Source organism: Chrysochloris asiatica, unplaced genomic scaffold, assembly GCF_000296735.1.
Source record: "Chrysochloris asiatica unplaced genomic scaffold, ChrAsi1.0 scaffold00094, whole genome shotgun sequence".
NCBI lineage: Eukaryota > Metazoa > Chordata > Mammalia > Afrosoricida > Chrysochloridae > Chrysochloris > Chrysochloris asiatica.
The window spans coordinates 11,850,492-11,867,549 of record NW_006408612.1 but is presented as its reverse complement, the minus strand read 5'-3'; the positions used below and the strand labels follow the sequence as shown (position 1 = coordinate 11,867,549).

The window sequence follows — 17,058 nt, the reverse complement described above, 5'->3', positions numbered from 1 at the left end:
CCAGATAGTTGTCTTCCAAATTTCTTGGCAGAGATGAGTGAGTGCCTCTTGTGCTGCCTCACTTTCTTGAAAGATTTAAATTTTTATTCCATCAATTCCTGGTGCATTGTTCTTTGCCACTTCTTTCAATTCACTTTGGACTTCCTCTCTGAGTATCATTGACTCTTGTTCATATGGTATCTCTTGAAATGGTTGAACATTAACCATTTCCTTTTGGAAATAAGAAAGTATAAAACCTCATTTTCTCTATGTCTGCCTTCTAGAAAGCATAGCTTTCAGGCTGGCAATTTTGTGAAAAAATTTCCATCCATTCTACAAAAAATACATTTGTACACATGAATTTTGAATATCATAATTTATTTTTTTGCCTGACAATATAAATGTTATTAAGATACAAAGCATTACCGACATATTCTTAGCCATACTGCATAGCAGAGGAACATCATTGGGTTTTCGTTCTTTACATGTCAACATTTAGAACAATGTTATAATTGAGTATGTTTTCTTCTAGAAACCTGACCCCCAAAACTGTGTTTACATTAACATGTAAATGTTTCTGAAAATTTGTAACTAGAGGCTCATGTTATGGGTCACAAGCAATTACTTTGCAGAAAAAGAATAGTAATGACAGAATTGTGTTTGTATCCATTTTCTCAAAGTACATTTTCCAAACAGAAGCTTTCATATAGCTATATAATTGCATAAATTGTATAATTTGTATGCTGTGCAAATAGTCTGAAAAGCTGGACTAGATGAAGAGGACATCGGGATCAGGCTTGGAGGAAGACACAATGACAGTTGGCAACGTGCCGATGACACAGCCTGGCTTGCTGAAAGTAAAGTGCTTACTGATGAAGATCACACCTCAACATAAAGGAAACCAAACTCTTCACAACTAGTCCAATAAGCAACATCCTGATAAATGGAGCAAAGATTGAAGTTGTCAAGGATTCCATTTTATGTGGATCCAAAGCTCATGGAAACAGCAATCAAGAAATCAAATGATGTAGTGCATTGGACAAACCTGCTGCAAATGACCTCTTTAAAGTGTTACAAAGCAAAGTTGTCAGTTTGAGGTCTATGGTGCAACTGACTCAAGCCATGGTTTTTTCAATTTAATCATATATATATATATATATATATATATATATATATATATATATATATATATATATATATATATATATAAGCTGGACAATGAATAAGGAAGACTGAAGAAGAATTGATGCTTTTGAATTTTGGTGTTGGCATAGAATATTGAATATACCGTGGACTGCCAGAAGAATGACACCTCTGTCTTGAAGAAACAGCCAGAATGCTTCTTGGAAGTTGGGATACAAAATTGTCATCTCATGTACATTGGACATGTTACCAAAAGGAACCAGTCCTTGGAAAAGGGCATCATGAGAGCTGATTACATTGTATTCTTATGTTACTGAAAAGAGGATTAGAAGGTTTTCCCTGGCTTAAACAAAATAGTGACCAAGAAATTAAATTGGTGAGGTGGACACTAAGAGAAATGAGAATTGACTACCCATTTTGTATTTTTGCTTCTGGTCAAAAGTGTGTCATAGTTCTAATGAAAAGTTTTATTTTATATGATTATTAGCTTTTTTTTTTGAGTAAAGGTTTACAGAGCAAACCAGATTTCCATTCAGCAATCTATGCACATTTATGTCATGCCATTGACTGCGGTCCCCACAGGGTAACATAACTTATCCACTTCCTCCCTATAGTTCCTGTTTCCATTCTTCTTTCTTTCCTGGCCCTTCTGAACTTTGTCCTTGGGGAAATGCTACCCTTTTGATCTCAAATGATTGATTACTCTAAGGTGTGTGCCTCTTGTCTATTGTTTGGCTGAAAATTGAGCAATGGGGGTGAATTCAGCTCCAGATCTGAAGGGTGATTGGGGGTCATGGTATCTTTAGTCCCACCAGTAAGCCTAGTCTTTTTTTTATGATTCTGACTTTTGCTCCATATTTTTATTCAACTCTATTCACGACCTTCTAATGGGATCCCTTTTGGAAGAGTTGTTAGTGGGGGCCAGAGAACCATCCAGTTCTCTGGTCTCAGGGTCATGGATACTGCTGTCCATTGAACAATTCTTTCCATGCATCTTTGATTTTCTTTACTATTCTTTTCTCTGGATGAGGAGAGATCCATCGTCACACCTTAGATGTAAGACGGCAGTCTCGACTCACCAAAGTTGTGCATACAACACTGTCTTTGAAACTATGTTATGACAGTTGACCTTGGTTCCCCTGAGACTTTTGGTCCTGAGCCCCCAGGTCCAATGACTCATTCCCTCCAGGTGGTTGTTAGTGTCTAAGGAGATTTCATAACTTTGTCCCCTGTATTCTCCATTACATTAATGGATATATTTACAGCAGAGGTAGATATGCATGCAGAAATATTATCTGTCAAACCTACATATATTTGTGGGTACAGTCCCACTTTCTCTCTCACACTCATTCAGCCTGCATGTCTTCCATGCCTCAGTGAATTTCCTCAGCTTGAAAATGTTCCATGTCTTTCATATTGACCTTGCCAGCCATGGATTTTTAAAAAATAGCATTCTTAATTGAAAGCTGCCTCAAACAACTTAGTCAAGACTAAGAATAGTAAATAGTCTCACTTTTTGTCAGTCTCTTTCCCTTCTGATTCTCTCGAGAGAAGTCTATTCGTTCCTGACTCTGAAAGAGGACTTACAGCTCCCTCAGAAATTTGGTGAAGATACTTATCTAGTTTCAAAAAAGTAGAAGCTACAATTTAAAGTCTTAATCATGTGTTTCTTTGTCATAGTTTTGTTAAATTAGTCTGCTTATCCCATAGCAAATGTGAAGGAGCTGAGAAGTAGAAAGATAAAATTGTATCATTCATTGGGGAAAAAAACACTATTTTTCCTGATTTTTCTGAGGATTTTATTAATATAAATTATTAGCAATATTAACATTTTCCAGTAGGGTAAGCTTTCTGTAAGCTTTAGGTGCTTTCTTCTGATTATGTGCTCAGGATGAGCAGTTGTCTTAGCCAGCTCCACCATTTCCAATTGTTGACAAGCTAACTAAAGTTAGAAACAGCTGCATGAATAATACCACAGCCAAGCAACCATCACACTCGGTTCTTTTAAAAATATGACCACAAGTTATGTAGGGATTATATGGGAAGATTTCATATAGGAATATATAAGTAATACAATTAGGTATGATTAGAGTTTTCAATCCTGAAGGAAGTTCATGCATATATTACCTCCCAGTTATATCTGCAGTAGTTCTGATTGAATTGGGAAAGGTACAAGAATTTGCATTTTAAATGGATATCCAGAGAGGAAAGTCCAAGAAACTGACAACTTATCCAGGGAGCTCATGTGTCAAAAAGAAGCTGATCCCATTTCACATACAAAGCACAGTTCCATGAACATGCTTTGGTCTTATTAAATCATCTTCAGAGGAAAGATTTACATTCTGAGACAAGCAGAAATAAAATTGCACTTGTCATTTATGTCTTAAATTTCTTAACCTAAAGTAGACTTAAAATACCATGGTTTAGAATTAGTATTAAGGATCCTCATGCAGTTTTTCCACTTACTACATAGTTTTCAAATCATGCATGGCATGCTGGGTATGTGAAATTGATCTTCCCCACATAAGAATGCAGATACCAGGTGATGATAGTCACTGTCCATTTCTTTATACTAAAGGTGGTTGTTGTTGTTATGTGCCGTGGAGTCAGTTCTGACTCATAGCGACCCTACACAGGGTTTCCGAGGCTGTAAATCTTTATGGGAGCAGACTGCCTCGTCTTTCTCCCACAGAACCGCTGGTAGTTTCGAACTGCTGACCTTGCAGCTCACAGCCCGATTCGTAACCACTACGCTACCAGAGCTGGTTGTTGTTGTTGCTAAGTGCCGTCGAGTCGGTTCCGACCCATAGCGACCCTAGTTGTTGTTAAGTGCCGTTGAGTCAGTTCCAACTCATACAGACCCTGCACAGGGTCTCTGAAGTTTTAAATCTTCTAGGGAGCAGAAAGCAGAAAGCCTCATCTTTCTCTCCTGGAGTGGCTGGCGGGCTCAAACCGTAGACCCTGTGGTTTGCAGTCCAGTGCTCATCATTAGGAGACACTACACTCTACTAAAGGTGGTAATAGATATCATATTCCAGTACGAAAAATCATACAAAGTTCTCTTTTCCAGTAGATAAATGTTAATGACAGAACATTTAAAAAATAATAACTGGCTTCCTCAGACATAGTAGTTACTACACCTATATTTGTAGATTTTAATTTTGGGGAAGAGTTCCTGCCAGTTTCATGGGAATAACTAAGGCTATAGCTTCCTTCTATCTCAACATTTTGTAACTGATTTCTTTTGTCCTTTTCTGCTAAAATCTAACACATACACATTTAAACAACAAATGTCATACAATTTAGTATCCATTGACTATTTCATAAATATACCCACTGATATTTACTCATATTTCCTGAGTTTTAGTAGAGTCCTGGTGTAGCACCATAGGATAAGCACTTGGCCTCAAGGTTGGTTTATATTGCAAGGTCAGCAGTTCAAACCCACCAGCTGCTCCTCGGAAGCCTTATATAGGGTTTCTGTGAGTTGGAACCTACTCGACAGCACTTAATAACAACAAACAATAGTGAATAGATTTCAAACTTTGATGCTGTAGCTAGGCTCTTTCATTCCTTCTGAATGTCAGTGATTTGTCAAAATGTTTTATGTGGTCTCCATGCTTGGGTTAGTTTATAGCTTAAAACTAATTTTCAACACTGTAATTTGCCACATACAATAAACAGCACTGATTAACTGTAAATTTGTCAGGTGCAAAATTGCATCAGCATAATCATTTCCATGTATACACATCTGCTAGGACTTTACAGATACATGTCTTCAAGAAGTGCTAAAGGTAAGGCCAAGATTCTGTTTTCACAATATGCAGAATTTGAAAGAAACATTTTGAGAAAGCATTTTCTAGGGCAGTTTTTTTTTTTTTTGTTTTGCCTTAGAAGTATAAAATCCAGCATGTGTGCACTTTACTCCCTTCCAAATAATTTGTTTGTTGTCATTTGAAAGAATTTTTTAATATGTGTTTGAGACTTTTTTTTTTATCGTAGCTCAGATTTATCAACTGTGACATTATTCATGCTTACTGTTAAATGCTTTCACAGTATGAGAAAGTTTACATTTTTTCTGTACTTTTCATTACTGATAATATAAAAAGAGAATTGCTTCTCCTTCTTGAATTCAGAGATGGACACAAAAAGGTTATGTTTAATGAAATAAGACTGCTTAAAATTTTTGTTCTGGTAAAGCTGAACTGTTTTTAAAATTGTCATGATCTAGAATCTATTCTAAATGCATAGTCATAAACTTTGTTTATACACAAGTTAGAATCATTATCTTTGAAGGCAACTGTCACTTGGTTTTTTTTCATTATTAAGCACCTTTTGGAAAATGTTCATAAAAAATGTTGAAAGAATTGGACAAAATTCTGCTAAATCTTACATTGGGTCTTTTCTCTCCATATATAATAATGTCTAATAATTGGCTAATATATACAATGACTAATAAGTTTAGATGATTAAGATGACAGTACTTCATTGACATCTGTCAACTAAAGAGCCCCTTGGAGCCTTAATGAATTTATGTGTGTTGGCTACAAGAGAACATGGAGAGGAGGAGGGAGCTAGGACAAAATGTCCCTTACTCCCCAGCACACAAAGAACAGAATGATGGGAAAGCTGATACCAAATAAATACAAATAAGACAGAGTTACTAGAAGTCTATGAAAAACAATGACAGTAAAAAAACTTTCTTACTTGGAGGCCAGGTATAATCTATATCTAGAATGCCAATTATAAATTAAATAGTATTAAGAATATGATTTCTATTGGGGAGATATATTTAGATTCACATTGTATGTCCACTTAGCAGATTTGTTTTCTATTGAAAATCACTTTGAGTACATTTTGTAGATTATCATTATTTTGAAGCAAAATTTTATGTATTAAAAGTGAATATTACAAGGGTTTAAAGGGGCTAGTTTTACATGGGTGCTTACCTTTGCTGCATACATATGTGTGAGTGTGATGGAGCATACAGCATGCAGAGTGATAAAAACTTCTTAGATTTTATCAGACTTTTTAAAGCAATGAGTTCCTGAGCTTGGAGGCACAGGACCGTTGTCTCAGGGAACACCATGGTCAATTGGCATTACCATGTTAACAAAGACAATGTTCTACATGCGACTTTAGTTAGTAGCAACTGGGATCTAAAAAGTTCATGAGTGGCCATCTAAGCTGCAACTATTAGTTTCTCCATGTGAGTAAGAAAGAAAAGTGATGAAAATTGAAGATGCTTGGAATCAATTAGTCCAATGGACTAATGGAACATGTCATGTGAGCATCAGTCTACACAATTCTGAGACCAGAAGAATTAGATGGTGCCCAGCTACCACTACCTAATCCTCTGAAAAGGATCCCATTAGAAGGTCCCAGATAGAGTGGCAGAAAATGTAGCGCAAAGCACAAAATTATTTTAAAAATCTGGAGCTTACTGATCAGAAAGAGATTGGAGGAACCTGAGACTATGGCTCCCACCACTGTTCATTTCTAGAAAGGAACTCACCCTCGTGGTTCAGTTTGCAGCCAAGCAGTAGATAGGTCTATAGGGAAGACAACAACACTAGTATGGTATGCAAACCATGGAATGATCACTCATTCAAGATCAAAAGGGCAGCATTCACCTAAGGACAAAGTTGAGAAGAGATGGGAAGGTGGGTGGACTGGAAATAGAAAGCAAAGGGAAGTAGCGGAACAACTGTTGTTACCGAGGGGATTGTAATCATTGAGAGGAAACCAAGTGCATGATTTGTGGAATGTAAAACTGATGGTCTTGTCTGTAAATCTTCACTCAATTCACAATGAAAAGGTGTTTTTTACAAGTATTCTCATTTTCAGGAAATCATCTCTTTCTTTTATTGAACTGCAGCTCAAAGAATCATTCAAAGATATCAAAAAGAAATTCAACAATATGAAGTTTAATTACTCTAAGAAAAGTGAAAAAGCACGGAATCTGAAGGCTCTTAAATATCAAATTCAACAAGTTGATATGTATGCTGAAAAAATGCAGGTAATCAGACACTGATGTGTATGTGTGTTACTCCAATTACTGCATTTTGCATTTATTCTAGATATCTTAGTGTGAGAACTAAAAAGGTAGCTTTATATTTTATAATAATTGGGATCTTTGGTTAAAATATATAGTAATAACTTGTCCTTTATGCAGATCCAGAATGGTTTCTGGTTTCTTCCAAACCTACCTGGTCTTCTCTGTTTCCATTCTTTCCCCGATGACACGCACATATCTTCCGTGCATTGTTCTCCTTCTCTTACGGTTACATCTGCCCACGAAGGAGCCTCGTCCACTGCCCTGTAATCTCTTATATCAACTTTGAGATGGCTAGATTATTTGAATACCTTTGCGGGACACAATGAGTTTATTGAAATAATTTTATTTGATGATCATTGTATTTTTTATCATATTATCAACGGTGTATATTAAATTCCCTATATGTTTGATGAATGTTGGAGCAATAAAATATCTTGAAGAAAGCCCATTCTTTGTGAAATATATTTGTAATAATTACAGTCTTGACCTACCAAAATGGTGAAACTTATACAAAGTCTTCAATTTTTTTCTCTTGATGTTCAATCAATATAATGTAATAAATGAAAACAGAATGTTATTCAAAACATCTCTTGTTATACAGGCTTTGAAAAGGAAAATAGAAAAAGTTGAGAACAGAATTTCTGACTCTTTTGCAAATTATCCAAATAATAAAGTTAATGTCCTTTTGGAGACCATAAAGGATTTGCAAAAACATGTGGAAGAGTTTGACAGAGTTGTGACAGATTACAAAAAGAACTTGGACCTGACAGAGCATCTCCAGGAGATGATAGAAGAGGTATTAACCCTTTGCTGACCTTTACATGCCAAAATTAAAAATTAGTCATGGGAGAGAAGTTGATTTCCATTATCTGGTCAAAAAGCACTTGTATAGAATAGTGTGCTCTGTGTGGTTCTGATTCAATGGCGTAGATTGATGCAGAGTCTATGAGAATTCTTAGTATATTAAAGCCACCCTACTCCACAGTCATGGATCAATCAGCCAGTTCAAATGAATTGTGGAAGAAATTCTTATTCATTGGCTGTTTATCTTTTTTTTTTTCCTTTTCTGAATGTAATAACCACACTTGTCTGTTAAAAAATGAATGAACAATTCATAAAATATCTTGTATGGGTATTTGTAAAATATCTTGATTGTTAACTATAAATCTTTAGATCTCTTCTGTGATTTTTTAAAAATTCCCTCCAAACTGAAATAACTGGTCTAGATGTTATTATTCCTATATTACATCTGATGAAATTGATCTCCAGAGTGAACCATTTTGCTGATCCATTTTACTAATATGAATTTTAAAGCATGGTAGACTTTTACGTGCTGACTAGATAAGTGTTTTCTATCTCTGGGTCATGTTGAATAGTTTTCTTAGTTAATAACTTTAGATCTGATCATTCTTTATATTACAATATATTGTGCTGATGTTGTCATAGCTTTGAGTGACTAGAGACTACCTTTCACATCTTATTTTAACATTTGACTTCCATCTCTCACAAAATAAACCTGAGGAACAATATCTCCCAACCTTTGATTTGCCAGGATTTCTTCAAGATTTGCTCAGAACAATTTGATAAGAATAATTAATGATTTTATGATTCATTAATCTAAGTATTAATAAATATTTTATATGAAACAATACCTTGGGAATAAACTGACAGAAACTAAAAATAACTTTGTAAATATAAAGGTTTCTTAAAACAGATCTCTAAAATGTAAAGATGTTGAATGCACTGATATAAAGGAAGAAAATAAATGTTGCTGCTAAGTGCCATTGAGTCTGACTCATAGCAACCTTGTATAGGATTTCCAAGGCATGGCTGGTGGTTTTGAACCACCAACCATGTGGTTAGCAGTTCAGTGCTTATCCTGCAGTACCAAACCAGGACTCCAGAAGAAAATAAATGCTACCCATTAACTCACCATTCATATTTTAAAGACTATTTTTTCCAGGCAAATACATTAATAAAAGAATAAAATACAATATGCATCATTTTCTCTTTCAATGTAATTAGATATTCTCTGTGACATGATTTTAATTGTTGTATCATAATTTATTTAATGATTCTCTATTAATGTTATATTTAAAAGTTATTTTGCTACTTTAAAGCAATACTGCATTAGCTATTATTATCATTAAATTTATATATCTTGCCCCTTTTCATGGCTATTTCTTTAGGATAATTGCCTCAAGTAAAATTAATATGTTGTTGTTGCTATGTGCCCTCAAGTCAACTCCAATTCATAGTGACCCTGTACTGGGTTTCTGAGGAGCAGCTGGTAGGTTTGAACTGCCAACCTTGTGGTTCACAGTCCAGTGCTTATCCTACAGCATCATACCAGGAATCCAGAACTAGTATACCAACTGCCTTTTAGAAAACTGTTACTAATTTACTCTCACTAGCAGCATAAGAAAGCTTCCATTCTCCATATTTACATCAGCACAAGAAGTTTAACTATCATACAATTATATTCGCTATTCTGTTCAGCAAGGACTCCTGGTGTGGTGCTGTAGGATCAACACTGAACTATGCACCACAAGGTCGGCTGTTCAAACCCACCAGCTGCCCTTCAGAAAACTCTACACAGGGTGGCTATGAGTCGTAACTGACTCAATGGCACTTAACAACAATATAGAGCAAGATATATATTTAGAATGTTCAGAATAGCCTGTATATTTCACAAAATTTGAAAAGATTCAGGGAAAAAGCCTCTGATTTTTTTCAGTTACAAAAATAATTACTGGTATTATTTTTGAGAGGATGAATAGTAGAGTATGCATAAATATATGAAATTGGATAAGTTAAAGTTACTATTTGCACGCTTCATATTAAAGAAAATCTATACTTGAAGTTCTTGAGTGTCCTTTGTATATAGCTCATTATTCTGAGACACAAAACATGTATTCACATAAGTAATGCAGTTGAGTTTTTAGATTAACATTGCATTAAGGAGGATCAAGATGTTCATCTTTCTTCTACATCTGCAATATAGGTGTGCCACAAAACTTGGAACTGGTTCATTCTGGTTCAATCTCCTGCAAATGATTTACATTTCCACTCCAGATACATTGAATTAGGATCTATTATTTCAACCAGCTCTTCGGGGGGTTCTTAGGGTTTGCTGTAGCTCAGTGACAGTTTTTTTTTTTTTTTAAAGTCAGCCCCCAACAGAGTGATGTGTTTCTATTTCTCATCCAGCATAAGTGTTTCTGGCTTATTCCTCACGTTCCATGGCATTCCTTCCATCACAGACGTTTATTTTTAGTGAGAAATTGTCTCAATTTCCACTGTGCTTTAAAAATATGACGATCTTCTATTTTAAAAAGGTCAAATTCTCTCCTTCAGATAATATTGCCTCCATCTAAATAGCATTCTTAAAAGAGAGTTTATTTATTAGCATATTTATAAGAGAATACTTTACCCATTTATTGTTAATTATTTCAGTGAATTATGTTGGATTTTTGTTTGGGGTTTGTTCCTCTTCTTTTTAGTTGACACTTGAAATATTGCCTGTTTTTATAAGTGTATAGCTTTCCTCTTAGCAATTATACTTCAAATAAATCTAAGAAGGCAGAAGAATCAAACATATTTCCATACTTTTTTACTTACCACTAGTGTCCAAGTGCAAAGTTATTTGATCATATTTTTTATATTGTCTTTATTATGACTTGGAAATTTTAAACTAATGGGAATTTAAAATTCAACATTTTAGAGTTCAAAAATCAGGAACTGTAGAAGGTAATGCTTCTTTAATCTATATCCCATTTTAACTTAGTGTTACTTTTGGTATGAAGATGCAAGTGCCACAGTTATAAGAGTTGGAAAATATTCCACAGAGTGCAAGACAAAAGAAGCAGTGGAAATTCTCCACCAGCAATTCAACAAGTTTATCATTCCCTCAATACCTCAGCAAGAAGAAAGGATTCAGGAGATCACGGACCTTTCTCAGCACTTATATGGTAAGATCCCTTTTAAGATAGCCAGTGATTTTACTATTGAACAAATCTATATGGTACCTAATCCAGCAGACAGTGAGAGCACCACAAACCCTCAGGGTCCTCAGTACGTGAACCTATTCTAGGAAAAGGCTTAAGATAAGAGTTCTTATCCAGTAAAAGTAAACAGTGGGAAATAGAGTGAAGAACTTTTGACAGCAGCAGTTGAAACCTGCTGTTTTTTAACAAGTTTGTGTAAGCCCTCCTTCACTAGTCTCTTTTCTCCTCTGTTCCTGTTGATCATCTCCAGAGTAACAGAATCAAAACAATACTCAGCTAAAGCAGACAAGACTTTTTTCTGATTTCCACTAGAGTGGTTTATGGAAAAGCATACAAAACTTCTTTACTACTTAAGTCATTGAGCTAACATTAGAGCCTACAGCTCTCTCCATTTTATGAAGGTTATTGGTTTTTGGATTAAAGAAAGAGATGAAAAATTCTCCTATGCTTTCCTCTCACTTGGGAATAAATACAAGAACTCCAATGATCATGTCACGAATTCAGCCTTCCTCTGTGCAATGACTAGGAATGATAATATAGTTGTCACCTGAGAAGTCTTTCTTAAAGAAGGAAGCACCCATTTAAGCCGCTGGAAGCGATGAGTCGGAATCAACTTGACAGCAGTAGATTAAGTGATGACAGTCCTTGAGGGATCTGAGGAGTAAGTATTGTGAATATCATTCACTGATATCATTCCAGTGAGACCAAGGGTAATGCCAGTGAGCAAACAAATCTAGTCCAGAGAGAAGATAGCAACAGGCCATACAAAATGCTTCATTTGGCTGCACACAGCTGCTGTCAGCTAAATATTTTCTCTTGTAACATGAATCACTGTTCATGGACCACCATAAAATTTTCATAGAACAATATAAACTGCACTGCCTAATATTAAATATTGAGAATGAATTATTCATGGTTTTCCAAAGGAAGGAGAAGATAAAATTGATAAAATATAGACAGAAAAATTGATGAAAACGAATGTTATACCTCCTTTTCACTTAGTAACTGTATCAGGGCACTAAAAAATTTGGAAGCATTCTGTTCCCATGGAGTCCTGGTGTGTGGCACTGTGGGTTAATGCACTGACTGCAAAGTAGATTTGAGTTGCAAGGTTGGCAGTTCAAGCTCACTAGCTGCTCATTGTAAACTCTATGTTGTTGTTGTTAAGTGCTGTCGAGTCGGTTCCGACCCATAGCGACCCTGTACAGGGGGTCACTATGGGTTGGAACTCACTCTACGGCACTTAACAACAATCACAACAAATGTTTGATGTAGGAGTCCTGGTGTGGCACTGTGGGTTAATGTGTTGGTCTACAAAGTCAGTTTGAACTGCAAAGTCAACGGTTCAAGCTCACCAGCGTCTCCTTGGAAAACACTATACAGGGCTGCTATGGGTTGAAACCTACTTGATGGCAATTAACAACAACAATAACAGCAACAACATATGATTGATATAAAGAAAACAAGACCTAGTTTTGCATTCAAGAAATAACAGCCTATGCTTACAAGTCATGGTGTAAACTGTAATACAAGTCAGCCTAATTTTTGAAATCAGGCAGTCCTGGCTTCAAACCCATACTCTTCCAATATTGGGTTCCAATCCCTACACAGTAAGTTAAAACCTCTTTAGAGCCTTAAGTTTCTCATTTGTAAAATGTGGATAGTAATAGAATCTGCATGAGGTTTACGTTACATAATGCATATAAAGTGCTTTGTTGTTGTTGTTAAATGCCGTCGAGTTGGTACTGACTCATAGCGACCCTCTATAGAGTTCCTGAGGAGTCGCTGGTGAGCTTGAACCGCTGACCTTGCAGTTCAAAATGACCTTGCAGTCCGGCAAATTAACCCACAGCGCCACACCAGGGATCCATAAAATGCTTAGTTACAGGCCAAAAGAAAGCATTACTCAGTTGTTTTCAAGTGCTATGGAGTCAGTTCCGACCCATAGTGACTCTGTATAGGGTTTACAAGGAACAACTGGTGAGCTTGAACTGCCCACTTTGTGGTTCAAACAGACCTTGCAGTCCAACACATTAACCCACAACGCCACACCAGGACTCAATGTTGTTGTTGTTATGTGCCATGGAGTCGGTTCCGACTCAGAGTGACCGTGTACAGGGTTTCCGAGGCTGTAAATCTTTACGGGAGCAGAAAGCCTCATCTTTCCTCCACTGAACAGCTGGTAGTTTCAAACTGCTGATCCTGAGGTTCACAGCCCAATTTGTAACCACTACGTTACCAGGACTCAATACATGGTAGCTATTTTTAGTTATTATTCCAACAGGAAAAAACTACAGTTTAACTGAAAATGATTAAGAACATTTTCACAAAGGTATAGGAGGTAGACCTGGAAGGACAGGAAGGAAATTTGTAGTGGAGAGGACATTCTCAGTATAGGAAAGAAGACTCAGAGGCTTTAGAGAATTTGAGGGAAGAGATACTAGTTAAGTTTGGCCAGAGATCAAAGATGGGAGGGTGACTTCCATAGGAAAGGCAGGTTGAAGCTATATTGTGGAGGGCCTAAAATACCATCCTAAGGAATTAATACCTTTCCAGGCAATAGAAGACCACTGAATGTTATGGCAAGAATAAATTTGATTAGAATTGAGATTTAAGAATATTAATATGGCAATGTTATGTAGGTTCCATAATAGCCAGCAAATTTAACTACTTTGCTAGAATATCAACTTTTTTAAAAAGTCTCTGTTTATTTGTATGCACAACAAAAATCTATTAAAAACTAGATGATGAGACTTTGCCTCTTGTACTTTGGACATGTTGTCAGGAGGGACCAGTCCCTGGAAAAGGACATCATGCTTGGTAAAGTGGAGGGTTAGTGAAAAAGAAGATCCCCAACATGATGGATGGACATAGTGATAGTAACACTGGACTCAAACATAACAAATCTGAGCATGGGGCAGCATCGGGCAGTGTTTCATTCTGTTGTGCACAGGGTTGCTGACTCAATGGCACCAATAATAACAAAGTCTCTACCAACTCTATCAAGTCTCTACTAACACCAGACATGGGGGATATGAGTTGATGGCTGGATTTTAAAAAAATTCTTGCTACAGATTTGACCTTTAATACTGGTTTTATCCTTTCATCTCTAGGTTTGGAAGAAGGGAAGAAGTATGCTGAGAAAATAGAGGCAAAACACAAAGAGGTTCTTGAGTCTGTTACTGAATTGTGTGGATCTCTCACAGAGCTTGAGGAAAAATTGAAGGTAAAATCTTCTTCCAAGAATATGCATTTTGAGGGATATAAATGTCTTGTCTTCTAGTGCAAAGATGTTCTAGTAGAAATTCTCAAGGGACATGATGTACACATTTGTTTAGCAGCTGTCTAACATACTTATCTGGGTGATTCTGATAATTAATTCTGGTTGTTGTTTTTTTATATCACTACAGAGAAAAAATATTGCTGAGAATGAGGGCTAAACACAGCTAAGATGTCTCATTTACATTTTCATGGATCACATCCTAATGGATAAATGTGTGTCATTAAAACCAAAGTAAAGTCTATATAAAGTAGCCTTTTGCTTTTGTTTGCAAATGATAGGTGTAAGGTAGTCTATTTTGTCCCCTTCTAAATTGTGGCCCCAGCGGAAATAAAACTAATCTTCAGGAATTATAGTCACTGAATATTTAACTTCATGTAAATATTAAAGTAATCATTAGTTTCTTTGATTAAATAAAAAAATGATGGCAAAACTGTAGAGAACACATGCTTTAGTCTTTGTCTAGGTGAAAAAAGAGAAATATAATATTGTTTTGTCTATGTCAAGTCAAAAACTGGTTGGATTAATGCTGTCTTTATAACTGTTCGTAGGAACTGGATAGGGAGAACAGCAAAGTAATTCAAAACACAGGCTCTAGAGAAAAATACAGCTGCCTAGAGGTACCAATGGAGTCCTGGTGTGGCACTGTGGGCAAATGTGTCAGACTGCAAAGTCATTTGAACTACAAGGTTGGTGGTTCAAGCTCACCAGCTGCTCCTTGTAAACCCTATACGGGGTCGCTATGGGTCAGAATCGACTCGACGGCACTTAACAACAACAACGAGGGGTACCAACTCCCCAACTAGACTTGTGACTTTGGGTAAATTGCTTAACCTTCTAGATTCAGCTTCTTTATCTGTAAAATGGAGCAGATAGCAGAACTAAACACAGGGTAGCCCCAAGATGAATTCAATGACGATGACTCCTGTAATTATTCTTTTACTTGCTGTTATTGAGGCATAATGGGGTTGTTGCAGTTTAGAGCAGAATATTTACTTCTGTCACCCATCTTTTTACCATTTTAAATGATACTATAATGAATATCTTTGTGCATATAGCTTTTTCTTTCTCTTGCATTATTTTCTATGGATAGAGTCTCCAAAGTATGAGAGTGAGTCAGAAATTATCCACACTCTGGTTATATTAAAATGCTCATCCACATCCATGGCTGATGACAACATTGAGCAAGTACGTGAAATGATTCTGTCGAATAGACAAGTGACAGTGGATTACATAGCAAATCATTTACACATCAGCCATAGCTCTGCCTATGAAAGAATCCATGGCAGACTTGAGTTTTGAAAAGTTTGTGTCAGATGGTTTCTGAAACAACTCACAGAAGAGCGAAAACAGAAGCATTTGGACATCTAGAAACAAAATTTGGAGCAATGCTTGAAGGAAGGCAAAGGTGTCTTTTAAAAATTGTTATTGGTTATAAGACATGGATTCATCACTACAAGCCTGAGAGTAAACAGCAGACTATTGGATGCAAACATCCTCAATTGCCAACCAAGAAAAAGTTAAAAAGTCAGCTGAAAAACTGATGCTTACAGTTTTCTGGGATTCCAGGAAAAAGGTTCAGCAATCAACAGTGCTCGATACAGTGAGACATTCATTGCAGAGCTGAATCCTAAACTTCAGATTAAATGCAGAGGACTGTTAACCAAGGACATTGTGATCTTGCAGGACAATGCATATCCTCACACCTCTACCCACATTGTTGACACTGCAAAAACTTCCTTTTGAGGTGGTAAAGCATCCTCCCTATAGTCCCAATCTTGCTTCCTCAGACTTCCACATGTTTGGTCCCCTGAAAGCAGCCCTTCAATGATGAAGATTCACCATGAATGCAGAGATGCATTCATGGCTCGCAGCTCAGCTTAAAACATTTTTTAGTAAGTGAGTCTGAAAGCTTTTTGGCAGATGGACATAGTGTATTGAAAAGCAGGAGATCATGCAGAAAAACTATGTATTTGTTTTTTCTAAAAGTTGATTAAAATAAATTCTACAGCCAGAGTGCAGATAATTTTTGACTTACCCTCATACATTTGGCTAAATGGATTATGAAATTATTTATATCTCATAATCTCTTTTTCAGCATTTATCATTTTCTCCCTCCTTCCATCTACCTCCTGAGGATTTGTTTGTTTTGCTGATACTCAGATTGAAATCACGGCTTTCTCTGATTCTTTGCTCTCCCTTGCCTACAACATCCCTCCCATTTATATTGTATAACCTTAAGCAAGATTCAATTTAACAAATCTACTCTCTCTAAGTCATATCCCTTCTCCCTTTCATCGCTATTCTTTCTGAAAGACTTGTCTCTATCCTCCCCATTTCCTATTTCCTATTCACTCTACCTCTTCAGTAATTAGCATTGTATCTTTTCTTTTTCCTTCTCAGTCCACTATTTCAATTATCTTTTGCACCTATTTTGTGAGCCTCTTATTTATAAACAAAAATACATTTCCTAAGTACAGTGTGTGGTGGTCTGAGTTGCTGTGATTCTGAGGGCTATGCCACCGGTGTTTTAAATAACCAGCAGGGTCACCCATGGTGGAAAGGTTTCAGATGAGCTACAAAACAAAGAC

General features: G+C 36.3%; 1 protein-coding gene across 1 annotated transcript in view; it reads left to right on the top strand.

Moving 5' to 3' along the window:
- Positions 1-17,058, top strand: part of CCDC141 (coiled-coil domain containing 141) — a 331,211-nt gene that overhangs the window by 292,228 nt on the left and 21,925 nt on the right. The window contains exons 18-21 of the mRNA XM_006866703.1: positions 7,001-7,141; positions 7,782-7,976; positions 10,968-11,151; positions 14,301-14,413. Coding sequence (XP_006866765.1) covers positions 7,001-7,141; positions 7,782-7,976; positions 10,968-11,151; positions 14,301-14,413 — 633 coding nt within the window. The remainder of the gene's footprint in view (positions 1-7,000; positions 7,142-7,781; positions 7,977-10,967; positions 11,152-14,300; positions 14,414-17,058) is intronic.